The 26,651-nt window shown below is 42.8% G+C and overlaps 1 protein-coding gene across 1 annotated transcript in view; it reads right to left on the minus strand.

Moving 5' to 3' along the window:
* Positions 1 to 26,651, minus strand: part of pde11a (phosphodiesterase 11a) — a 362,109-nt gene that overhangs the window by 135,594 nt on the left and 199,864 nt on the right. The window contains exons 9-10 of the mRNA XM_078229219.1: positions 19,832 to 19,924; positions 10,200 to 10,250 (exon numbers count right to left, since the gene is read on the minus strand). Coding sequence (XP_078085345.1) covers positions 10,200 to 10,250; positions 19,832 to 19,924 — 144 coding nt within the window. The remainder of the gene's footprint in view (positions 1 to 10,199; positions 10,251 to 19,831; positions 19,925 to 26,651) is intronic.

Below are 26,651 nucleotides of genomic sequence, written 5' to 3' on the forward strand. Positions count from 1 at the left end.
AAAAACACCATCCCAGCTGGTTTGCTAGATTCCCATAGTCATTTCCAGTGTCTCCAACTTTCATCAGCGCAGGGGGGAAGGAGGCCCTGAGAACTAACCGATGCATTGATAACTGCAATTAATGTCATTAAATAGCTCATTGAGAGCCATGTCCTGTTTTTGTGGAGATACAATGGCTGCAGGCGCCTTCTGGGGGGAGACCAGCCACATAGAGGTGGACACACAGCAGGGAGCCAGTTAGGACCAATGCAAGGACTTAAATGGACCTCATGAAAGGAAAAAAAAGCACAGATGCCACTGGGTTTGTTTTTTTTAAACCTTTCGGTACTTTAATTCTAATAAACAAAGCCAATTTAAATGAAGTCCAATCATGGTTCCCACATGAGGAACAAACTAAGCTGACAAGACAAGACGATATTGCATCCCATTTTGGGCTCGATTAAACAATATCCAAGCTGACAGGATGAGACTTTGCACCCCTTTCTGGGCTTGATCGAACACTTCATCTTAACCAAAAGGACAAGATGGCTTTGAAAAATTGCATCATATAAAACCTTGGTTTAACCTCTTTGGCTGCACTGATCCTTTACTCGATCCGAGCTTAGACAAACCACGATCGCATGCATCAGCATATCCCAAGTGGAATGGGCTAGCCTCATCCCCTACCTGATCATGGTTTCACCTGGGGTAATGGTTAGTAACCACTCAGATAGCATAGGGAATCGTACCCTCCTGACGTTGCAACAATGTAAGAGGAGGGGGCAAGGTTTCCAAAGTTGAGAACAAAGGTACCAGTGCCACAGGAGACTGTGTTCAGGCTCACTAAGATCTGTGCCATTGTCGGGGAAGATCTTTTACAGCATTGTTTGCCATGCCCTGACAATAGCTTCTTCTAGCTCCTTCCAAGAGTCAGCAGAGAACCTTGGTGGTGTCTCGCAAATGCTGCACACCACCGAATCTCAATACCTATTTGCAAAAGCTGTACAGTATATACAATGTCAAATGGATGGGGTGTCACAGATACAGAGGGCAGTGGGATTTGTCTTCATCGCTGGATTCTCCTGGTGCAGGGGTCAGCGGTTGTGGCCATCAAGACACCAATTGACCAGCCAGTGAGATTCATCAGCAGGAAAGTCTTCTGCTCCCTCAACATTCAACTGTTCTATGACCAAAAACAAATCTCCTCTCCATATCCTCAGGTTTTCCAGGCAGCTGTCAGGACTCCCTCATCCTCCAGCAGTCCAGGGTGCTGAAAAGAACAAAGAACAATACAGCACAGGAACAGGCCCTTCGGCCCTCCAAGCCTGCACCGATCATGTGTTCCTAAAACTGCAAGTCTTCACTCCATCCATTAAACTGTGTGGATGGATTCTATGGAAAAAGGAATATCCCACTTAAGGAGATGGTTCTCACGAGAAACTGAAACAGAGGCTCAGAGACATTACAACCAAAGCCACCTGCTCACCAGAACCACCACTGAACAGGCTGTTGGGCTTCTGAAGATTCGGTTCAGGTACCTGGATTGGTCAGGTATCACCCTGCAGTATACTCCTGCAAGAGTCACATGGTGGTGGTCTGCTATGCTCTCCATAACATGGTCTTCCGGGAGATGTGAACCTTGAAGATCATGAAGTGCTAATTGGGAACAGCTCATCTGAAGAGGCAGAGACGTAAAATGCAGAGCAGTGAAGTGTCCTGGGTGCATATGAAGGTGGCTGGGCCTGGCACGAAGCTCAAGGGTCTTGTCAGGATGCCATTAATGTTAGGGATCATCCAATTCCGGTTCATTGCATCTGACTCCTCTGATCCAGGAGTGAAAGTCAGCCACTGTAATAACCGGCATGGTGGATTTAAATTGGGCCTATTCTCTTTCTGACCCACTATTATTCCCAACCCCATGGTTATTAATTGGTTGCTAAGATCACACTCTAGCCAACGAACAGTATGAAAATCAGGGGCTGTGACTACTTCCCCTCGGGATAACGATCGCGACTCAGAAAGAAAAATCAAGCCTGGATATTGTCTTCAATGAGCAATACATTTTGCCAGAGGCATAACCTGCTTATTTTCTTCTTTCACCTACAAATGCTTTATATTTAAATATCTCTTGAAAACATTTATATTGATTTTACTTTGGGAGTACTCCATGGATGCTGCAGGTGGTATAGTGATGATGTGGGGTTAACCAAGTTGAGCACCACATTTCTGCTTGGGAGGAGATTGCAAAGGTTTCTCAGTTGAAGAGTGTGAAAGAGACGACAGTAAATTGGAAACTCATTTTACATTATATATTGTTTATTTTACCATTGGTTTTTTGGTGTGGCATTATAGAAAGGATATTATTAAACTGGAAAGAGTGCAGAAAATATTTACCAGGATGCTACCGGGACTTGATGGTTTGAGTAATAAGGAGAGGCTGGATAGACTGGGACTTTTTTCCCTGGAAAGTAGGAGACTTAGGGGTGGTCTTATGGAGGTCTATAAAATAATGAGGGGCATAGAGCAATTAGATAGTCAACATCTTTTCTCAAAGATAGGGGAGTCTAAAACTAGAGGGCATAGATTTAAGGTGAGAGGGGAGAGATACAAAAGGGTCCAGAGGGGCAATAGCTTCATACAGAGGGTGTTGAGTGTCTGGAACAAGCTGCCAGAGGTAGTAGTAGAGGCGGGAATAATTTTGTCTTTTAAAAAGCATTTAGACAGTTACATGGGTAGGATTGGTATAGGGGGATATGGGCCAAACATGGGCAATTGGCTTAGTGGTTAAAAAAAAAAAGGGTGGCAAGGACAAGTTGGGCTGAAGGGCCTGTTTCCTTGCTATAAACCTCTATGACTCTAATTGCTGACTTGCGATGACTACCTACGCTGTCTTTTTTAGATAAGACTAAAGGATGTTTTTTCTTTGCTAACTTAACATTTCAGGCTAGGTTTTACTCTGTGCGATGTTCATTAGACTTTCTACAGGCTGTTGCATGGTCAGTCAGCTATCAATCTGCACAGAATGCTTTATAGAGCATCTCGGAGCAACATTTAAGACTTATCTGGATAGACACATGAACAGGTGAGGAATAGAGGGATACAGGCGGTTGATTTAGATAGGACAACTGATCGGCACAGGCTTGGTGGGCCGAAGGGCCTGTTCCTGTGCTGTACTGTTCTTTGTTCTTTGCATGAACAGGCAAGTAACTGTGATAACCAACCAGATTGAATGATTACTAATGATCAGCCCAGAATCTGACATCAGAGGGAGAGAGTCAGAATAGTGAATTCAACTCCGAATTAGCGACAAAAAGAATAGAATTGATGAAGAGGCATGACTTACAACTGATCAGCACTGTCAATTAAATTCAGTTTTAGACTCGCAGTAATCTTGGCTGTTGCTATAAAATGATCTGAAAACATATTTCGAACCAAAGTGAAATCCTGCAATTCATTTGCTCCTCTTTCAAAATCTCGTGAAAAGCTGTGATGAATTCTCTAGAATCACGTTTTGAACATTTAGAACTGACATTCCACATAACAGAAGGTAAGATCAGGAAGAATTATCTTATACTGCATAGGGACTCCATAGCAGTGTCATTTGGCAAAGCTCTATCCTTTTTTATTACAGTTCTTGCATTGTTAAAAAAAAATGTTATTGAGCTTGTTAAATATGTTAGTTAAATAGCCTGTGTTGTAATCCCAGCTGAACTTGCAGGTGGTGGTGTTCCCATGTGCCTGGTCCTCCAGGTGATTGAGGTCATGGGCTTGGAAGGTACTGTTGAAAGAGACTTGGCATGTTGCTGCAGTGCATCATGTATCACAGAATTATTACAGTGCAGAAGGAAGCCATTTGGCCCATTGTGTCTGCACCAGTTCTTCGAATGAGCATTATGACTTACTGCCATTCTCCTGCCTTTTCCATGTAACTCTGCACACTGTTTCCATTCAAATATTCATCAAATGCTCGATTGAATATAGTACATACTTCTGCCACTGTGCACCGGTGGAAGGAATGAATGTTTAAGAAGTTTGCAGATGATACAATGAGGGACAGGTAGTATTGAGGAAGCATGGGGGCTGCAGAAGGACTTGGACATGTTAGGAGAGTGGGCAAAGAAGTGGCAGATGGAATACAATGTGGAAAAGTGTGAGGTTATGCACTTTGGAAGGAAGAATGGAGGCATAGACTATTTTCTAAATGCGGAAATGCTCAGGAAATCAGAAACACAAAGGGACTTGGGAGTCATTGTTCAAGATTCTCTTAGGTTAACGTGCAGGTTCAGTCAGCAGTTAGGAAGGCAAATGCAGTGTTAGCATTCATGTCGAGAGGGCTAGAATACAAGAGCAGGGATGTACTTCTGAGGCAGTATAATGCTCTGGTCAGACCCCATTTGGAGTATTGTGAGCAGTTTTGGGCCCCATATCTAAGGAAGGATGTGCTGGCCTTGGAAAGGGTCGAGAGGAGGTTCACAAGAATGATCCCTGGAATTAAGAGCTTGTCGTATGAGGAACGGCTGAGGACTCTGGGTCTATACTCATTGGAGTTTAGAAGGATGAGGGGGGATCTTATTGAAACTTACAGGATACTGCAAGGCCTGGATAGAGTGGACATGGAGAGGATGTTTCCACTAGTAGGAAAAACTAGAGCCAGAGGGCACAACCTCAGGCTAAAGGGATGATCCTTTAAAACAGAGATAAGAAAAAATTTCTTCAGCCAGAGAGTGGTGAATCTGTGGAACTCTTTGCCACAGAAGGCTATGGAGGCCAGGTCATTGAATGTCTTTAAGACAGAGATAGATAGGTTCTTGATTAATAAGGGGATCAGGGGTTATGGGGAAAAGGCAGGAGAATGGGGATGAGAAAAATATCAGCCATGATTGTATGGTGGAACAGACGCGATGGGCCGAGTGGCCTAATTCTGCTCCTATGTCTTATGGTCTTATGTGAATGGATGGGGTGCTGATCAAGTGGACTGCTTTATCCTCGGGAGTGTAAAGTTTCTTGGGTGTTGTTGGAACTGCACTTATCCAGGCAAGTGTATCATCATTCCTGACTTGTGAGATGGTGGACAGGTTTTGGAACATCAGGAGGGGAGTTACTCAGCACAGAATTACCAACATCTAACCTGTTCTTGTAGCCATAGCATATGGCTGGTCCAGTTAAGTTTCTAATTAATGTTCCCCACTGCTTTTGGCAGTTGAAGGTTCAGCAATGGCAATGCCAGTTAATGTCAAGGGGAGATGTTTAGATTCTCTCTCGTTAGAGAAGGCCATTGCCTGGCACTTGTGTGGTGCGATGTTATGTGATGTTACTTATCAATTATCAGTCCAAGTCTAAATGTTGTCCAGGTCTTACGACATGTGGACATAGACTGCTTCAGTATCTGAGGAGTTGCAAAGGACTGTGAACACAATTATTAGAGAACATTCCCACTATTGACTTTATGATGGAGGGAAGGCCATTGATGAAGCAGCTGAAGATCACTGGGGCTAGGACACTACCCTGCGGAGCTCCTGCTGTGTTATTCTGGGGCTGAGAGAATTATTCTTCAACATAAACAACTGTCTAATCTTCGTGTTAGGTAAGAATTTGGGGAGACTTCCAAAGGATTAAACAGCTCTGGGAATAGAGCTACAGTACCACTCTGAAAGATCTGAAGTACATAGTCAAATACAGATCAATTATAGTTATCCCTAATCAATAATTCCACCTTTCATTTGCTTAAAATCTATTTCATTTAGTAGTCATACATCAGAACAAATCTCTGTCAAGTACCTCAGCCAACCATATGATACTTGATAGCATGGTAATATATTATTTGTCTTTCAAATCCGGACGTGACCACCCTTTTTGGTTCTAACTACATCCCTGCTACCTGTAACGGCAGACGCTACCATAAGGTCAAAGTGAACATTCTCACCGGCTCATTGCCAAGTTGAATAGACATGTGTTCCTGCGTTCAGGGGCATAGCTATCCTTGTGTCTGGGCAGTGAATGCATCTCTTCATAAATGTTGCAGAATATGTTCCCTCACAGGAATCCTCCCGATAAGACTACTGCTGACTAACCAGTCAGACGTTTGGCTTTAAACTACTGACATTTACCACCATGTCTTTTGGTAACTTTGCTTGACCAAAGTGAACAACACATTTAAAATATCAGCATATATGTTTTAAAATCATAACTACTTGTTCTGATTCACTTACTGCATTCACATATGTGTAAACTGTTTGTGTTAGCTTGCCTAATAATCATTTAACTCTTTACTGATTGTCCTCTTAAGGACTGCGTTCTGCCATTACTGCAGCTTAAGCCTTCTCCCCTGCTTTACACAGGAAATCTACTGATCAGAAGTCTGAATGAATTAAACTTAATAGAAAAATTGAGCAAAATTATGTTTAAATTCCAAGAAAAATTTGCAGCTATTTGCAAGTCAGGTTCAGCACATTCATGCTGATCTCTAAAGTTGGACACTGTATTCATCAGCTGCTTCTGGTGCATAGTAACTGATTGCTGTGCACCAGAGGAGGCTTTAAGTGACCAAAGTTGCAGTTCAAGGAATCGGTGGAAATTCAAATGCCCCTTGTATGTAAACTCTCAGCTGCAGCTTAAATATGTCGGGAAACAAATCTTTATTATTCTCCCCTTTCCATCACAAAGAATGGAGTGCACTTAACTAACTGTTCATCTTTCTAAGTAAGAAGTTTAACAACACCAGGTTAAAGTCCAACAGGTTTATTTGGTAGCAAAAGCCACACAAGCTTTCGGAGCCCCAAGCCCCTTCTTCAGGTGACTCACTGTTTTTGGCAGTTGTTACTGTGTTTACCCCAGTCCAATGCCGGCATCTCCACATCATCTTTCTAAGTGCATAGATATGATCATATTCCTTCCTAGGACAGTAGAATGTTACCACATCTACATGGTGATCATTAAAAGTAACAGCGTGAAGGCACTAAGGATGATATTTGCACAAAGCTCCTTTCTGTGAAATGTAGCCTGAGGTGTTCATATGTGAAGGCAAACATATTCTCCATTATTCATCTTTGTAATACCTGGGGCCAGGATTGTGTGTAGATCACACAGGCACAAGTATTACTTGATGCACATCCTCAGCACCCACCTGCCCAAGCCTGCAGAGTTCTCTGTTACCTGCCCATCCATGATGAGAACAAGACTCGAGGCCAAATTTATCAATAGTCCTGGTCATGGGAGCATTGCAATTGCCTTGTGTAGAGTGGAAGTCTGTCCACTCCTTAGGAGTGAAATTAATGGCCATGGAATGGAGCATGTGGTGAAGATTTATTCAAGCAGTTCCTGCTACTTGGATTAGAAGGGTGATTGTCAAGTGAGTGGCAACCTGCAAGCTAATTGCAGGCCCAGAGCAGACATGAATTTTAAGTTTTATTTTAAATTTGGAACATCTTCCCTGTTGTTCAGAGAGCCATTAGGACTATTGATAAATTTGGCCTCGAGTCTTGTTCTCATTATGGATGGGCAGGTAACAGAGAACTCTGCAGGCTTGGGCAGGTGGGTGCTGAGGATGTGCATCAAGTAATACTTGTGCCTAATGCAAGTTAATGAGGTGCCATTCTTACACTGATGCAGCATGCTCTGGTGAACTCGGCACTGGAGGACACCATTGGCTGGGATCACTACCTCAGAAATGTCAAGGTTTCATGTCTTTTTCATGTAATGCTTGCAGGGTAATGATTCTGGTGGGTGATGATTGCACTCAGTTTGTGTTAGACATCCGCTATCCAGCGGATTGGTTAGTTACTTGGTAGGTATCCTGGATGTGTCACTGAAACTGCCTTGGGGCCCAGTGCACATATGTACAGAAGTGTGTTGATCTAGTTGAAGGACTGTGTCCAATTGTTTTCCAGCTTCTATGGGAATTATTCCTGCATGCAGGTGTCATGAACTTTCTGCTACGACTGCCTCTCCGGTGACAACAAAGGGTAAATTATAAATAAGCATAGTAGCTTGGCTATTTTTTAACCTTCATCTTTGCCCAAGTCTACAAACAGGGAGAAACACCTGATTACTTCAAACATCCCAAGGGAAAATCCAGAGATGTGTATGGTATGTAACCTTCAGAAGCTGATTGTGCAGTTGTGGATCTTTGTTGATATCACCAGCTACTACCCATTTCTGTTGTATGAAAGAATCATTGGTCAGAAAAATAAATGGCAGAAACATATTTTAAAAATACCAGCTTAAAAAGTGGTTGAGCACTGATTTCCCTTGAAGCACCAATTGAAATACTTTTTGGTCACTCCAGACACATTTCCAAAATAACATTTGTGGCCTTAATGAGTCTAATGCATAGTGCACCCATAAACTTCCTCCAGATTATTTAATATATGCACTGGCGCAGGGAAGGATTCTGGTCTTTGTGTCTGATGAAACAGGACTTGGGTCAAGCTTCGCATATGTGACAGATGTAAATGCTTTTATTACTGGTCCCAGAGGTGAAGAATACAAGGTGCAGCATAAACTTGTATGGACATGTGCTGCTGATGTTATACTGTTTCAACACAATGTTAGACCAATGCACAGAACTTCAGAAGTAACAGAAGTGCTTACAACTAAATTGGACTACTTTGTCTTGTCTAAGGGATGGTTGGAAATAAAATAACAATGATTGCTCACAAGAAAGCACTCACTATTCACGCCTACTCCATATTCCTTATAAAGAACTCTGATCAATATTATTGAATTGCTATAAACTATGCTATCAGCATGAATATTGTCTTGAACCTAAACTACTATTAACAATAAGGCATTTTAATAGTACAAAGAACAAAATTGAACAAAACAGTGAGCTTACTTTTTAAACTTATTACACATTTGTTATCAAGCTTTTGGGTGAACTTGCAAAATGAAAGGAAAAATATTCACAATGTGAATTAATTCCTGTGATCAAATATTAATCTTGTTAACACTTTCAGGGCCGCACAGTTAGGGCATGTCTTGGAAATTAGCAAGTGGTTTACTCACAGTTCACACATAAATAGAATCATTTTACATCCATCAATAGACAAATGTGTATGGATTCTAAATCTATCTCGTTGAATACACACACAGCAGGAGTGAGATATGCATTAGATGCTAATAGATGCGCTATCCATAATAGTTTTCAGCTTGAGGTGAGCTGGGTGGCACGGTAGCACAGTGGTTAGCACTGCTGCTTCACAGCTCCAGGGACCTGGGTTCGCTTCCCGGCTTGGGTCACTGTCTGTGTGGAGTTTGCACATTCTCCTCGTGTCTGCGTGGGTTTCCTCCGGGTGCTCCGGTTTCCTCCCACAGTCCAAAGATGTGCGGGTTAGGTTGATTGGCCATGCTAAAATTGCCCTTAGTGTCCTGGGATGCGTAGGTTAGAGGGATTAGTGGGTAAATATGTAGGGATATGGGGGTAGGGCCTGGGTGGGATTGTGGTCGGTGCAGACTCGATGGGCCGAATGGCCTCATTCTGTGCTGTAGGGTTTCTAAGATTCTAAGAGCTCTTCAAAAATGATGCCCAGAGAAAGTATTCCATTAGAAAACAGGAATCATCCCTTTCTGCTACGGTAAAGCCTAACAATGGACCTTTTATTTTTTTGGCTGCCACTGGTCTTTGCTTGTGAGTTGTTTTGTTTTGATGATTGGAAGAAAACAACTCAATAATTGATTGTTGAAGTGCTTAAAAAAGATGGTTGGCTTATCTGCTAACAATTGTAAATCATGATGACATTGTATGCACCTTCCTAACCTATGACCTACTAAACCTCTGATTATTTGTTGCTGTTGTAAATCATCCATGGGTGTTGCTGACTGTGGGCCGACATGTAAAAATGGTCACAAAACCCTAAACACCAGGACCCTATATTTTCCCTGACGTACAAATGGCAGTCAGCCCTTTTGTACCCGACTATGCATAATTTATACAACAGGAATCTAATGATCTTGAAATGGCCAGAAATACTGATAACTATTGTTTGCAATGCCATCCACGTGTAGTATTATTCCTACAATGTTAGAATTTAAAAAATCTTCTGTTGCATTCACACAGATGCATTCTTTCCTTGTTATAAACCAGTCCCTGGGAGCCAAATATTTCATGAATTATTCGCTCATGACTGTTTCATAACAGTGTAATATATCATCTGAAGAAAGAAGTTTAATAATCAAGAGGATGTAGTGTATATTTTCAGTGTATATTTTCATTTGCATCCTACCTTAAATTTGTCCACTTCAGTCTTTAAACATGTAGCATGATATGAAAGGACCTGTAATAGAATTAAACAAAATTAGACAGTGAATTAAAATACATTTTTAAATCCTCTCTACAAATAAGTGGTAAAAATGCAGATCATTAAGTGTTCCATGAGGAAACTATTGGAGTTGAATAACAGTGGCACAGTAGCACAGTGGTTATCACTGTTGTCTCATAGTACCAGGGACCTGGGTTCGATTTCCAGCTTGGGTCACTGTCTGTGCAGTCTGCCCATTCTCCCCGTGTGTGAGTGGGTTTCCTCCCGGTACTCCGGTTTCCTCCCAAAGTACGAAACATGTGCTGGTTAGGTGGATTAGCCTTGCTAAATTCTCCCTCAGTGTACCTGAACAGGTGCTGGAGTGTGGCGATTAGGGGATTTTCACAGTAATTTCATTGCGGTGTTAACATAAGTCTACTTGTGAAACAAGGCCTTAGGAGTCACAGGGAGAGGCTTGACTTCAGCCAGCGGCTACAGGAGTAGAAATGATCGAGAGTTTCAAGTTTTTAGGTGTCCAGATCACCAACCTGTCCTGGTCCCTCCATGCCGACCCTATAGTTAAGAAAGCCCACTAATGCCTCTACTGTCTCAGGAGACTAAAGAAATTTGGCATGTCCGCTACGACTCTCACCAACTTTTACAGATACACCACGGGAAGCATTGTTTCGGGTTATATCATAGTTTGGTATGGCTCCTGCTCTGACAAAGACCCCAAGAAACTACAAAGGGTCGCGAACGAAGCCCAGTCCATCACTCAAACCAGTCTCCCACCCATTGACTCTGTCTTCACTTCCCGCTGCCTTAGAAAAGCAGCCAGCATAATTAGGGACACACACCCACCCCCCACCCCCGCCCCACACCCTGGACATACTCTCTTCCACCTTCTTCCATCTGGGAAAAGATACAAAAGGCGGAGGACACGTACCAACCGACTCAAGGACAGCTTCTTCCCTGCTGCTATCAGACTTTTGAATGGACCTACCTCGCATTTATTTGATGTTTCTCTACACCCTAGCTATGACGTAACACTACATTTTGCATTCTCTCCTTTCATTCTCTATGTACGGTATGTTTTGCCTGTATAGCATGGAAGAGCAATATTTTTTCACTGTATATTAATACGTGTGACAATAATAAATCAAATCAAAGATCTGCTCCCATATGTTGCAGTTTCCTAACAGAATGCAGGGTCATAGACTGAGAACGGAGGAATCTATTCAGCCCATTAATACCATCATGACTTCGGGCTTCGAACACATAAGCTCCTCCATTGAGAGAGTGACCGACTTCATTGAGAGTCCATATGCAGCAACACTGTTTGGATGTAGGAGCTGAGCCTACACAGAGTACATTCCACATTCAGTAATCCTGACCAGTGGTGCTGATGACACAAAGATGTATGGAGGGAATGCCAAACACGTTGCAGCTCGTGCCCCCTTCCAGCAATCTGGTACGCTAGCCACGGGCTGAAGGCTGTCATCAAGGAGAATAAAGGAGCCTCAGAGTTCCAAAATCACTATCATCGTCCCCCTTGGCTCCGCAAGCTGAGGGGTCATCAGCAGGACCCTGTGATGGAGGTTGCCCCTGCATTGATGCCGATGCAGCAACCTCTGGAGGTGCCTCCACTGGCACTTCCATGACAAAGGTGATTGCCATGGGTGCCTCAGCCACAAGCAGGCAGAAGCAAGAAAGCTGCTTCCATCTTATCCAATGCCATAAGGGGGCACCACATAGAGGTGGCTGAAAAGAGGCCATGTTGGGCAGACCACTGAGTAGGTCACAAGAGTTTGTTTCTTTTGTAAATGTAAAACTTTTGATCACACTGCAAATACTGACACACAACTCCAGATGAATGAGCCTCTATTCTTTAATTGCAAAACCTAAAATGACGGATGAAGTAGTGAAGCAAAGCCACAGACAGTGAGACCTCTGGACAGGTCCGTATTATTCATTGGTGATAAGAATGGATCTATTCAAGTCTGTGTCTTCAATGTTCTCTCAGACGTGTTAATTCCAGAGCATATAGGGTCAGAAGTGCTCAGGTGAAATGTGCCTGGATCAGATGTTCCATGGTGTAATAAATCGAGGGTGATTCCGAACGCAAAGGCTTTATTGATAAAGCAACATATCACACCATCCCCTTTCTTCTCTAAAACTTCTAATGGAGTAGTATAGTACAATCTTTACTTGCTATCCCTGCTCCCCCATCTCAAGTCTCTGACTTTATAAATTTAGTAAGAAGTTTAACAACACCAGGTTAAAGTCCAACAGGTTTATTTGGTAGCAAATTATTTGGTAGAGTGTGGCTTTTGCTACCAAATAAACCTGTTGGACTTTAACCTGGTGTTGTTAAACTTCTTACTGTGTTTACCCCAGTCCAACGCCGGCATCTCCACATCATTTATAAATTTAGACAGTCTGAGGCCTGACAGTTCATCCACATCACAGTCTGTCACATCTGGAGTAATGATAAGCATACTTGTGTCTCTGGTACTTGGCTACTTCCATTCAATTCACTTTTTTATGCTCCTTTGAGTTGGGTTTCTCTTTGTTAACAACTCACCTGTTTTTTTCAGACACAATGGGTTTGTCCCATTCCTTCCGAGGGGAATATGACGTGTACTGTGTTCATTTCTGGGGTGGATTTGAATTTTCTTTTTCGGTGGTTTTTGCTATATTCTTGCTGGATGTGGTTATTTACAAAAGGAATGTCTATTTCCAATTGTTTCACAACTACAGGCAAACATTTGTTTGCTGTTTTCAAATCCGTTTACAAGCTTTTCTTTCAGTTCAATGCTTTTCCATACTCCTGAGACATCCAGTGCTTTATCTTCTACTAGTGCCATTGTCGGACTTATATTTTCTTATCTCATTTCCATGACTCCTTTCTCAAGACTTTGTCCTAGTCTTCCATTTTGGTTTCACTGTTGGCCAGGTCTGTTTCCGGTGAAGTCTGACCTGGTTTCAGTTCTTTAATGGTGCTCCGCATGGCTTCATTATCCACTTGCAGCTTGAAAGATTTCACAGCTTTTCTCTTCAATGCCTCCTCTTTTCCATTCAGCTGCTTCTTCAGCTCTGCAGTCTGTTTCTTACAGCATTCAGCTTCCTCCTGGAATATGGAACATTGCTCAATCTTCTCTGTCAACTGGTTCATCAGTTTGTTCAGACAGTAAATTCATTTTGCTTCTCTTTGTAATTTTCCAGAGGAATAAACCCTGACCTAAGGAACTCCTGTAGTGTATGAAGGTCTTTCAACAGGTTCATCTTTTCCTTGCAAAGCTCACTTGCATCATCTTGAATGTTTCTGTAATTCAGTGGAGTCACCTCTGTTGTGCTTCCATGCTGCTGTTTAGCAGTATTCATTTCTTCATGTTGTTGAATGGTTATGCATTCCTTTTGTATTTGATCTTGAAGGACAATCTGCTGTTCTTTCAACTGTTTATTTTCTTGTTGAATTTGCCCTTCGGCAGACTTGCCCTCTCTCTGGGATCTCTTTCATAGCTTGCGATTTTTTTTTGTTTGAAATATATCAGTGCAGTGATCACTGCCACTAAACTTTGCAGTCTTTCTTCTGTTCTTGTACATTATGGGGGCTGCTGGCAGCCTGTCAGTTTCGTCTTATTAATTTTCCCGTGTTAGCCTAGCATCCCCATGATTGTGGCTGCTTTGTTTTTAAAAACTTATTCAGTCTATTACACTTTGAATGTCCTGTGCTCCAAGAGATTTGATGGGTGCGTACTATTTTATCAACTCTACAAGTTGTGTTTTTCTTCCTTTTTTCTCTGCAGCTTCTGTTTTTTAAAGTTTAGGAGCACTCAGGGAAACTTCTCAGCCAGTCTGGGGTCCCTTTCTTTTTCTTTAAAACTTAAAGACACAGCACCACTTTCTAATGCCAGCTTTTTGTTTTAATAAAGCTTTTGAACTTTTTAAAATGCAGCAATTCTTGCTGTTAGCTCTACAGGGTAATCTCTCTATCTTTTATCCTAAACTCTGCAGGTCCCTGTATTTAACTCTACCAATCATTTTTTTTTCCAGGCTTGCTGGTTTAGCCTTTGTTTTTTCACTTGCATTTCTATTTCAGCTGCCTTTTGCATGCTGAGCTTTGGGATCGCCACCTATTCTACAATGTAAGTACACCTTCTTTACATTAATTATTGTTCACCGTCTTGCAACTGCCCAGGTTCTTTGCCTCGACACTGCTCAGATTCTCACAATTTTTCTTCTTAAGTGCACATCCCTCTAATTAGGCTTCACTTTTCATATCTTGGGGTACTGTTCTGGGTTCATGCATTTAGCTGCCGCCTTTTTTATTGCCATTGATTACCACCGCCGATCGCCATGGTACTTTCTCCATTGGTCATCACTGCCAATGTGATATCTTATAGAAGATACCATCGCTAACAACCATGTGATGATATATTTTAATATGGTGAGTGGTGATGTCTCATTGATGTAGAGTTGTATATTTAATCATGGAAGTGTTTAACTATTCACAGATCTAAGTATGGTCATGCATGGAGTTGTTTCATGCAGGTTCTATGTTCTAGACTGTTCTCTCAGAGTATCTTACCATGTGACTCTGTGCATCATACCACGGGTGGTGCGGTTCTTCAGTCCCACGTTAGCCCTTGCTCTGCTGAGCACCTATACATGCGTATGGTATGCATATCACAACAAGGGTCTAAACACCTTGCCAGTTAATGCAGTATCTAGCCTATACGTTTCCATTCTATACTGCAATTGGCATTAGAAATGTACTAAAGCAACTGTGCAATATTTCAAATGCTCCAAATAGTATTCAGCAATCACTTTGTTTGAGGAAATTACTTTATAATTTTGTTAAGGGAATATATTGCTGAAGAACTTTGCCAAGTCAAAATATACATGTTTAATTGTGGTAGCCTTTCTTGCCACTTCAAATTAATCAGTTTACTTCTATTTCCCAAATAAAGAACGTCAAAATAGATCAGAAGATTTTGGAAAAGAAGGAGAACACCTTAATCCAAAAATAAAATCACTCATATGGGACCCAATCCAAATGCTGTGCAAGTGAATGGGTTTTGAGTTGGTTAAAATCTGGCCCCATGGTGTTTGATGCTCGCACCAAAGCTATATTTCACACAGTAGCAGCAGCGTGCACCATCTATAGGTTGCAATGCAGCAATTTTACAAGCCTCCTTTGACAGCACTTTCCAACCTACAACCTCTACCACCTAAGAGGATGAGGGCAGCAAATGCAGGGGAACACTGCCCCTTGGAAGTATCCATCCAGATCACAAACTACCCCTACTTAGAACAATTGCACCATAGAATCCCTAAATGCAGGAGACGGCCATTCGGCCCACTGAGTCTGCACTGACTCTCCGACAGAGCATCTTACCCAGGTCCACCCCCTCCACCTTATCCCCGTAACCCTGCGCATTGACCATGGTTAATCCACCCAACCTACACATCTTTGGACTGTGGGAGGAAGCCGTAGCGCCTGGAGGAAACCCACGCAGACAAGGGGAGAACGTGCAAACTCCACAGACAGTCACTCAGGATCGGAATCGACCCCAGGTCCCTGGTGTTGTGAGGCAGCAATGCTAAACACTGTGCCACCCCTATATTACTATTCTTTCACTATTGCTTAGTCAAAACCTGGAACTCCCTTCTTAACAGCACTGGAGGTGTAACTACACCAGTTGAAAAGTGGCTCAGCACCACTGTCAAGGGAAATTGGGGATTGGACAACAATTCTGACCTTGCCAGCAATGCTCACATTCAATGTACGAACAAATTACGACTGGAGAATTTCAGCCATAATTTGCAACTGAAAGCTAGTCTTAGTATTGGTGACCATGACAACTATCACTCATCTGGTTCACCAATGTCCTCTAGACAAAGAAATCTGTCATCCTTACCTGGTCTGACCTACATGTAGCTCCAGATCCACAGCAATGTGGTTGACTCTTAACTGCCCTCTGAAAAGGTCTCTCAAGCCTCTCAGTTCAAAGGCAATTAGGGATGAGTAACAAATGCTAACATGGCCAGAGATGTCCACATCCCATGTTTTTTTTAAAAAATGTAGGATATCACTTGTAAAGCAGTGAAAATACATTCAGAACAAATCCTGTGAGCACAAGCCTTTCATTTAGGCAGGGAACCAGTTATACAATTTCAGTCTTGAAAGGTTTTCCAGCCTGTCAAGCTTGCAGAGCAACGTATCCCAGTTGTGATCTTGCCTTGCTGATCCTGGTGAGTTGCAGACAGCACAAGAAATCCATACATTGGCTGATAAAGCTGGAATGTTGGTTAAAATCTGAATTAATCACCTTTCAGCATATTTAAATTAGAGACCTAGGGCGGGATTCTCCAGCTGTGCTCACCTCAAAACCAGAGAATCCCGCCCAAGGTCAATGGATCATTGCATGGTCTGTCCCCCACCTGCTACAATTCCCGTAGTGGGCGGAACGGGAGAATTCCGCCCCTAATTCTTTCACAGGGATTAATGTACAAACATATGAATTAGGAGCAGCAGCAGACCACTAGACCCCTTGAGTCTGCTCCGCCATTTAATAAGATCATGGCTGGTCTGATTTTAATCTCAACTCCACATTCGCACCTCCCCGATAACCTTTCATCCATTTGCGTATTAAGAATCTATCTAGCTCTGCCTTTGCTTCCACCGCCTTTTGAGGAAGAAAGTTCAAAAGACTTAGCGACCCTCTCAGAAAATATATATTTCTTCTCATCTCTGTCTTAAAAAGGTGACACTTGTTTTTAAACTAGTTCAAGATTCTCCCACACGAGGAAACATCTTTTCCACATCTATCCTGTTAAGACCCCTCAAATCATATATGTTTCAATCAAGTCATCACTTATTCTTCAAAACTCCAGCAGATATATGTCTAGCCTGTTCAACCTTTCCTCATAAAACAACCTCCCCATTCCAGCTATTTTCTGCATGCCTCCAAAAGCACTCTGGTAAGAGTCAGCTGAATCTAACTGGATTTTTGATACTACACAATTTTTCAGGGATTTGATTCCAGCCCATACCCAAACCAACCACCTTGCCAGTTCAAATTCTTCCTGTAGTATACCAGCTCTCTGAAAGGACTATCCACATTCTCATTCTGCTGCCTTTCTCCATATATTTTCTTTTTGTATTTTTCACTTTCAAATAATTACTCACTTTCTTTTTAAGGGCCATTATGGATTGTGTTTCAGAAGTGCATTCCGTGTTCATTCCATGACTCAAAACTCTTCTTCATTAAAAGCCTCCTCATCTCTTAATTAATTCTTTTGGTCTTGATTGTAAATTTAAGAGCTCTAAAACCAAACTTTTTCCACAGACTCACAATGATTTTGATATATTTGCTGAAGTAGAGCATTGAAAACTGGACACAATAGCAATGATACTCAAATTCTTCCTACCCCATTTGTGCCGACAAAAACGGCAGCAGCAGGACCACAATTATACAGAAATTCTGGCTTCCCTGTTGCATTCTGGTTTGTGCTGAATTTTAGGCACACCTCTGTCTAGGTGACTAGGACTCCTGTGAAAATAGGTGCAGTCTCAATAACATATTAACTGGGATTAAGTGATGTACTTACGATTCTCAATGCTATTTTCATCTCCGCCCACTCCTAACCACAGATGCTGAATGGCACAAGTCAGGAGACAGGCATTTAAAAGTAAATGTAAAGTAAAGTTTACTTATTAGTCACAAGTAGGCTTACATTCACACTGCAATGAAGTTACTGTGAAAATCTCCTAGTCACCACACTCCGGCACCTGTTTGGGTACACTAAGAGAGAATTTAGCATGGGCAATGCACCTAACCTGCACATCTTTGGACTGTGGGAGGAAACCGGAGCACCCAGAGCAAACCCTCGCAGACACAGGGAAAAAGTGCAAACTCCACATGGATAGTGACCCAAACTGGGGATCAAACCCAGGTCCCTGGCACTGAGGCAGCAGTGCTAACAACTGTGCCACCCTGCAGTGGTAGAATTTTATGTGGATTAAACAGGTGTGTGCCTAACCCGGAAGCATGTGAAGTCCTGCAAGAAGGTGTTAGGCACATGTCCTGAAATCACTGCACTCGTGTGCAATGTTGCGGTCGATGTGCGCACGTGGGAGTCTGAAGCACGCCTGTTGACAATTAAGCGGGCAATTAAGCCCATTAAGAAGACAATTGACCCGTCCACTTTTATGGTTGGCGGATGGGCCAGGTGACCTTCACATTTTCACAACAATAACATTCCACAACAGGATGAAACATCCTGGGTGATATAAAACAAAAGCAAATGTTTCAGGGATGAGGTCCAATGAGGTTTGTTGTCAGGTGCTTGAATCTACAGTTTGCAGCATTTCTTTGAGTTCATTTCATTGATACAATGCTGCAGCTCCCTGAAGCAGTTCCACAGCAGCTGTCAGCCTTTCGGGAGCTTACTGGAAACTTCCCCCCCAGCTCCACCACTTAATTAGCCTGCCAAATCTGGGCCTGCCGATAGCATGTTCTCAACAAGTACAAGATTGAGGCCAAAGCATTATTGATCTGCTCTCAAGTACAACTGCAGACACATTTTGGGATACATTTTGTTGGCACTGATTCTGACATTCTGGCCTCAGGTCATTGTCTGTGGGGAGTTTGCACATTCTCCCCGTGTCTGCGTGGGTTTCCTCCAGGTACTCCAGTTTCCTCCCACATTCCAAAGATGTGCCATGCTAAATTGCCCCTTAGTGTCAGTGGGACTAGCAGGGTAAATACGTGGGGTTATGGGGATCGGGACTGGGTGGGATTGTCGTCGGTGCAGGCCCGCTGGGCCGAATGGCCTCCTGCTGCACTGTAGGGATTCTAGAATTTTCTTGTTACTTAGACAGTTTCAAAGTGGAACATTCTGAACTCTTAATGGAACTCTACCATCTCATTTGTTTCTTCATTGGGGTCCTTCTGAGAATGCAACTCTGGCAAGAGGAGGAGGAGAAAGAAAAGCAGCAACAATAGGTGGCTAGAACAAACATAACTGCAGTTTGAGGCAGACTAAATAGAAAGAGCCTCACTGGGAAGAATCTTTACTTTCCCAATGGAGTATGGCCCAGAACAGCCTATCTATATTTCTGAGGTCTAATACATAAAGAGACCTGACTTCTCCAGGGACACTGTCAGAGTTGTGTTGTTCTATACAGCAAGACCAGTAACCATCCATCACATTATTGCCTGTTGCAATCAAGGTCACTGCAGCCCGAGGTTCTTTGCCTCTTGCTCCTTCCGGCTGCCACACGCATATCAGTAACATCACTCAGTCTGCAGTCCATTCTTGCATCAAGCAGTTGACCAATGCCTAGTTTGATACAGCATATACATTAATCACTTTCCCATTGGATAGCTAGAAGCAGCAAGATAGACCCCGGGAGTTTGCACATATTGTAATGTTCCCCCAAGACTGTACTACTGCCACCCTGCAGGTTCTTTCACACAACTCCACTACCTTCATGAATCACAAGGGCTTCCAGATGCGATTGTAGTTTACCATGACTAGTGACTATGTTATTGATGGAAAAAAGACTCCTGATTTAGTACAATGTATAAAGCTGAGTAAATACTCACGTCAAGAGCTACAGATTGCTTTGCCCAGGACTTCTTCACTTGATCATACATTATGGTGTTGTTGATACCAAGGCCACAGAAAATAACAAATGCCTGAAACACATTTCAACAGAATTACAATTTAAAAATGTAAGTCCCACCTGTATGATATTTCTCCACTGTTAAAGATCCCACATTAATAATTACTTAAAATTTTAAGTTAATATTGGCCACAAGTATTGATGACTTTTCACTTCTATGTTTTAGATGCTAAAAAAGCCAATCTTGTGTAAAATTGCGTTATATTTCATAATTGGAGATAAACCTAGAGCTTATCAAGATGCAGCATTTTCTAGAATTGCTCCATATATTAACCAATGTGCTTCAAATACATTTTACTTTTTTTTCAGCCACCTGACTTATACAGGCCATTCAAATGTTGGAAATTGTAATGGAGGCTTAGACCTTGATCTTTAAAAGGTTGATCTGGTAAAAATAAAATCAGGTTCTAGAAAGAACAATAGGAGCCTTTGGTTTTAAATATTGGCTGTTATGTTTAATGGTGAACTCTTTTGCAATTCTACAACTGCTAAATAGAATCTATGACATCAACATCACTCTTATAAATGAAGTGTGTCTTCATACAACACTGATTCCATAATAAAAATTCTCGTGATTTTTCAGGAATCTGCAACTACATCCACATAGAATCACATATTGCGATAATTTTTTACATTTTGGACAAAAGGTTGGTTGTCAAATATCGATGTTCTATTCAATTCTGCAAAGTGAAAGTGATTTAGTCACTCTGAACTTTATGGTGGTTGTTCAGAATTGGAAAGCTTTACTAAATAAACGAGAAATGCTCTACTGATGTATTAATTTACTCATGCATTCAAACCATTGCAAATTTTATTTTTAAATGTCAAATAATCTGTTGTAAAATAAAATAATACATAAGTAAGATGCTATAATAAAGTCAATATAACATTTTAAGAGTTTCAAATACTATAGCACTGATTAAATAGCATCATAATTTTGTCACTATTTTTATATTGGTACAGATATATACTTAATAATAGTAGTGTGCATATTTAAAAACTTTTTTGGTCGGGATGGTGAGGTTTTATTAAACACTAGTTTAATGAAGACAGTTAAAATGGAGTGTTACTTGTTTTTTTCCTCCAGAAACTTTTCATTGACGTATATCAGAATTAGTTTGCTGTTGTTTAAAACTTGCCAACTGACTTTTTGTATACACTAGAGATAAAGTTTGTGAGGCATCACAACAACAACAACAGCTATGCTGCTGGCAATTTTCTGCCCAGTGGGATCACTGATAAGACTTTGTAAAATTGATCCCCAAATGTAAATTGATATTTAGGCTAAAACAGCAAGCTCTGAATATTTCTCGGAGATTAGAGATCTGGATAGTGCTACTTGGCATTATGTGAGCAACACTTTTAGTACAATGCAGTACAATGTCTTGCGGAACAATCAGAAAAGAAACGAGAGAGAAAAATGAGCTTTACAAAGTAAAAAGAGCGAAGGGGATTTAAACTGAAAAATTAATTGGAAACTTCAGAAACGTTGGGTGGGATTTTCTGTGCAACTTGCAGCGTGTTTCACAGCGGAGGCAGTCCACCATTGCTCAGCAGTGGGATCTTCTAGCCCTGTCATTGTCAATGGGGTTTCCCGTTGAATGCACCCCTCGTCGCCGGGAAAACTGTGGCAGGAAGATTCTGCCAGAGTGAAGAGCTGGAGAATTCTGGCCATGTTGTTTGGACAAATACGTTTGGACACTGTGGCTTGTCATACTCATATGATCTCTGATGTCATTTTATGTAAATAAAGGTTTTAAGAAGTAGCCATTACATGGAACATGGTACCAAAAGTGTGCAGCTGAAATGGAGTGGATTTTGATAGCTGTAAAACAGCAAAGAATCATTAAAATGTCAGTCCTCAATTTTGTACAGGACATCAATTGCTGAGAGAGTCATTATGGTTTTGAATATTCCAGGGGTATTCGTTTCGTGGAGATGAAGGGGGCTTTGAGAGTAAATTGCAACTTCTTTCAATCTTAATGGCGGAATTGAGATTGCCACAGAGTTGAACAAGAAGCCCGAACAGTGCTGGGAAAGAGTGCTACAACTGCATCACATCCTAGACCTCACTGAGGAGCATAAAAGCCAGACTTGTGAAATTTTGGATGTGTCGAAGATCCACTTTGAATCTTCTACCGATGTAAGTTATGAACATTATTGCCCAGATTTTTGTCCCTGGCTTGAGTCTGCAAAGTTGAAAGATTTCCTGGCCCAGTGAACCCAATCTTTCAAAATGGCAGCCCAGATATCTAGTCGGTGGGGGGTGGGTAATCCCAAAACGATTGTGGAGGCTGCCAGGTGTGGAGGTGGGCAAGGTGTAAGTTCTGCCTCTATACTCCCACATGACGTGTAAATAAATTTAGAAAACAAAAAAACTTCCCTCCAGCCCTCACCCCTCCTCACTCACATACTCCCTATATCTATCCATGCCACCCTATGCCAACTCATGACCCAGCCCATCCCCATGGCCCTTCACATCACCATTCCCCCCCCCTCAACCACCCTCCTTATGCCAAACCATGTCCCAACCCACTCCATGGCCTCTCTCACCCTCATGTGCCAAACCATACACCTCTACCCACTCCTATTTTTCCCATTCCCCCTATGTCAACTCAGGCCAACCCATGCTCCCCACCCACCAGTCTTTGTCCTTGCCTCACCCATGCTAGCTGATCTACTATCCTTGGGCAGTTCCTAGGCAGCTATGACACTTCCTGGACAGCTTTGGCAGCTGAACAGTTCTGATAGCTTGTGCATAAAAAGTGCATAATCACGTTCACATTTAATAATCCCAAGGGATGCTTTACCTCTCCCAAAGGTGGCCCAGGACTCTATCCAAAGGAATACAATGGCTTTCCAAATTAATCCAGCAAACTCAAACCAGCTCTTACTTGTTCTAATCTACAACTGCTGCGTTTTAGACTCCTGGGCTGGAATTCTCCCCCAAAAATTCTAAGCGTCGAATTTGCGTGAAAATCACATTGGTTTTGTTTTTAAGTGGGAGTTCGGAGAAGAATCTCCGACACTCTCTGCACTGCAGAGTGCACTAGTGTAACTCGCGCTAAAAATCAGTGGGCGAGGCCTCTCCCCACCCAGGAGGCCGACAGCATAGCTTTGTGCGAGCCACTGCGTATGCGCCAATCTGTCAGCACCAAGATCAGCGCATACGCGGCTGCCCCTGTCTGCCGGCCTCCCGATTGCTGGCCAGCAACACGATCCCACAATGCCAGCCGTGCTTAAGTTTAAGCTAAATTTAAGTTTATTTATTAGTGTCACAAGTGGGCTTACATTAACACTGCAATGAAGTTACTGTGAAAATCCACTACCACGACCCCCCCCTCCTCCCATGGCCTAATCGTTGGCCCCACAATCGTGCCCGGTCCCAGCTCCGACGCCCCTCACCTCCAGCCCACCTCGATCCCCTGATCTCACCCCAGCAGCCTCAATCTCCACCTCCCCCCACCGACCCCGGCAGCCCCAATCTCCCCCCCTCCCACCTGGAGGCCCCACTCTCCGCCCCTCCCCCATGGCAGCTCCGACTTTCCCCCCCAACCCTGATGCCAGCGCCAATCACTGGCCTCTCTCCCTCTGCTCGCAATCCCAAAGTGCAGAATGGCACCCCACCATTCCCTCCTATTAGGCCCTGCCCCATCAGACCCCATCTCAATTAGGCCCCGCCCCCTTAGCACTGCTCCATGCCTGATGGGCAGTGCCAAGGTGCCCCCAGACATCTGCACTTTGCCCCTTGGGCAATGCCCAGGTCACAGACTGGCACTGCCAAGATGCCAAAGCCCAAGCGGCACCCCCCCAGCACCTGACCCTCTGGGGGGCCCCGATTGCCTCCTGTTCACTCCAGCGGGATCGGGCCGCCAGCTCCCCGAAAGTGGGAGCTGCTGTAAACCCCGTCGGAGTGAAATACTCCTGGCAGGGGGTAGACGCTAACGGGCCCGGAGATTTCAGTCCTGGGCCTGCTCATAGCATTTAAATTATATTAAAATTTAAATTAGCATAAATTATGCAGCTCCACGGCTACTTCCAGCATGGAGCTGATGACGCCGGAAACCTGGCACTGGGAGACACACTCGGGGCAGACGCTAAAGAGAAAAGAAGGGACAATTTCAGCTGGACCAACAGAAAGATCAGGGCCAAAGTTCTGGAGAACACCACACAAATGGAAAAGAAGCATGTCTAGTGTGGGGAAAGCAGTGCTATAATTTTAAGAAGCTGAGCCACTTTGCATGCACGTGTTTTGCTGGAAAGCAGAAAAACAAATCTCGAAAGGTGCTGGTGGAGAGATGTTGGTTGCTGAATCTGACAAATTACTCTACACCCTAAAATAGGCGGGCAGCGTCAACTCTCAAGGTAAAATTGACTTGTTACCTTTGGAATGATCAATACAGAAGAAAAACGTCTAGTTAACGCAAAGCGTTATAGGAACATAGGAGCAAGAGTAGGCCATTCGGTCCATCGAACCTACTCTACCAGTCAATGAGACTATGACTTATCTTGTGATCGCGCTCTTCTTTCCTCTCTGCCACTCCCCTAACACCACCACCACCACATAACCCGATTTCCTCAAAAATGTATCTAATTCTACCTTTAAATAAATTTAAAGTCCTAGCCTCCAATAACTTCTGGGGAAAATAATTCCACATTCTAATGACCCTCAGGGAAAAAGATTATCTTCATCTCTGTCTTAAAAGAGAGACTTATTTTTAAAGCACGTTCCTGAGTTCTAGTTTCACCCACAAGGGGAAACATACTCCTGGTACCTACCTTAACAAGTCCATTCAACATCATATATGGTTCAATAAGATAACCACCCATTCTTCTAAACTCCAATGGGAATAGGCCCATCCTGTTCAACCTTTCTTTGTAAGATAACCAAAGAACAAAGAACAATACAGCACAGGAACAGGCCCTACGGCCCTCCAAGCCCACGCCGCTCCCTGGTCCAAACTAGACCATTCTTTTGTATCCCTCCATTCCCACTCCATTCATGTGGCTATCTAGATAAGTCTTAAACGTTCCCAGTGTGTCCGCCTCCACCACCTTGCCCGGCAGCGCATTCCAGGCCCCCACCACCCTCTGTGTAAAATACGTCCTTCTGATGTCCGTGTTAAACCTCCCCCCCCCTCCACCTTGAACCTATGACCCCTCGTGAACGTCACCACCGACCTGGGAAAAAGCTTCCCACAGTTCACCCTATCTATGCCTTTCATAATTTTATACACCTCTATTAGGTCACCCCTCATCCTCCGTCTTTCCAGTGAGAACAATCCCAGTTTACCCAATCTCTCCTCGTAACTAAGCCCTTCCATACCAGGCAACATCCTGGTAAACCTCCTCTGCACTCTCTCTAAAGCCTCCACGTCCTTCTGGTAGTGTGGCGACCAGAACTGGGCGCAGTATTCCAAATGCGGCCGAACCAACGTTCTATACAACTGCAACATCAGACCCCAACTTTTATACTCTATGCCCCGTCCTATAAAGGCAAGCATGCCATATGCCTTCTTCACCACCTTCTCCACCTGTGACGTCACCTTCAAGGATCTGTGGACTTGCACACCCAGGTCCCTCTGCGTATCTACACCCTTTATGGTTCTGCCATAAAGGGATAGTGGATACTAAGCAAAACCTTCATTCCAGGAATGAATTGAATTGACCTTCTTAGATAGACACTGATGCTGTGAGCTTCGCAGGTTGCTCATAATAGTTATATAGAAATTAAACCATCAAAGATAAAATTGAGACTTTATAATGGAATCTTGTTCATCCCAGAAGGGCAAACTGAGCTGAGAGTCTAATATAAAAGGAAATATGATCTGCAGCTCCAGGTAGTGGATACTAAACAAAACCACCTCATCTCAGCTGAAACAAGTCAAAAGCTTGGTAACCCTCCACATGTTAGAAGAGACGTGCTCTTGAGCAATGGGATTAAGGAATATATCAGCGAGTGCATTGTTCAAATTGAACATATAGTTAAGTGAACTAAACAGACAACCATGGGTGAAGCTTGGAGTAGATATCTTTATTCTCACTGATACAGATTATGTTGTCACAGTTGATTTGTTTGACCAGCTGGCATCAATAATCACCAATGAGATTGTAGAAAGCATAAAAGTTGTCATAACATTCCCAACACTGTGTTAAGCAACAATGGGCCTCAGTTCCCAAGTGAAGAATTCAGGCATTTCATGAATGCTTGGGAAAATCAGCACTATATCATTTCCAAACTAAATCTAGTCAAATGAAAAGGCTGAGGCAGCAGCGTCAAAGAAATCATGAAAAATCAAGTAGATCCTGGAGATGTGTAGAAAGCAATCCAGAGTGGAAAAACACACCTACTGAAAGCATGGAAAGTAGCCCAGTCTGATGATTAATTTCACATTGCATCATGACTATTCTTCCAACAACTAAAATATGGAAGCCAGAGTACTAACAGGTGGGACAAAAATCAAAGTGAAATAACAGAAAGCTGAATTCCACTTTGAAAAAGCTGCCAATTCATTGTCAGAACTGAGCTTTGATGAGCCGGTCAGAGTGCAAATATTCAACAAATCCAATAAAACTTGGTTGTAGAAATGTTGTCACCTTCCTCGTACATGATAAAAGTGAACAGCCAGATTTATCGTCGCAACTATAGACATTGACATGCAACCAGACAAGCTGCTCCTTCAAAGCAGCCAGTTGATAAGACAGATTTGATTTCACCAACTGAGCAAGGAACTGAACCA

This window comes from Mustelus asterias, chromosome 14 (genome assembly GCF_964213995.1).
Source record: "Mustelus asterias chromosome 14, sMusAst1.hap1.1, whole genome shotgun sequence".
In the NCBI taxonomy this organism is placed as follows: Eukaryota; Metazoa; Chordata; class Chondrichthyes; order Carcharhiniformes; family Triakidae; genus Mustelus; species Mustelus asterias.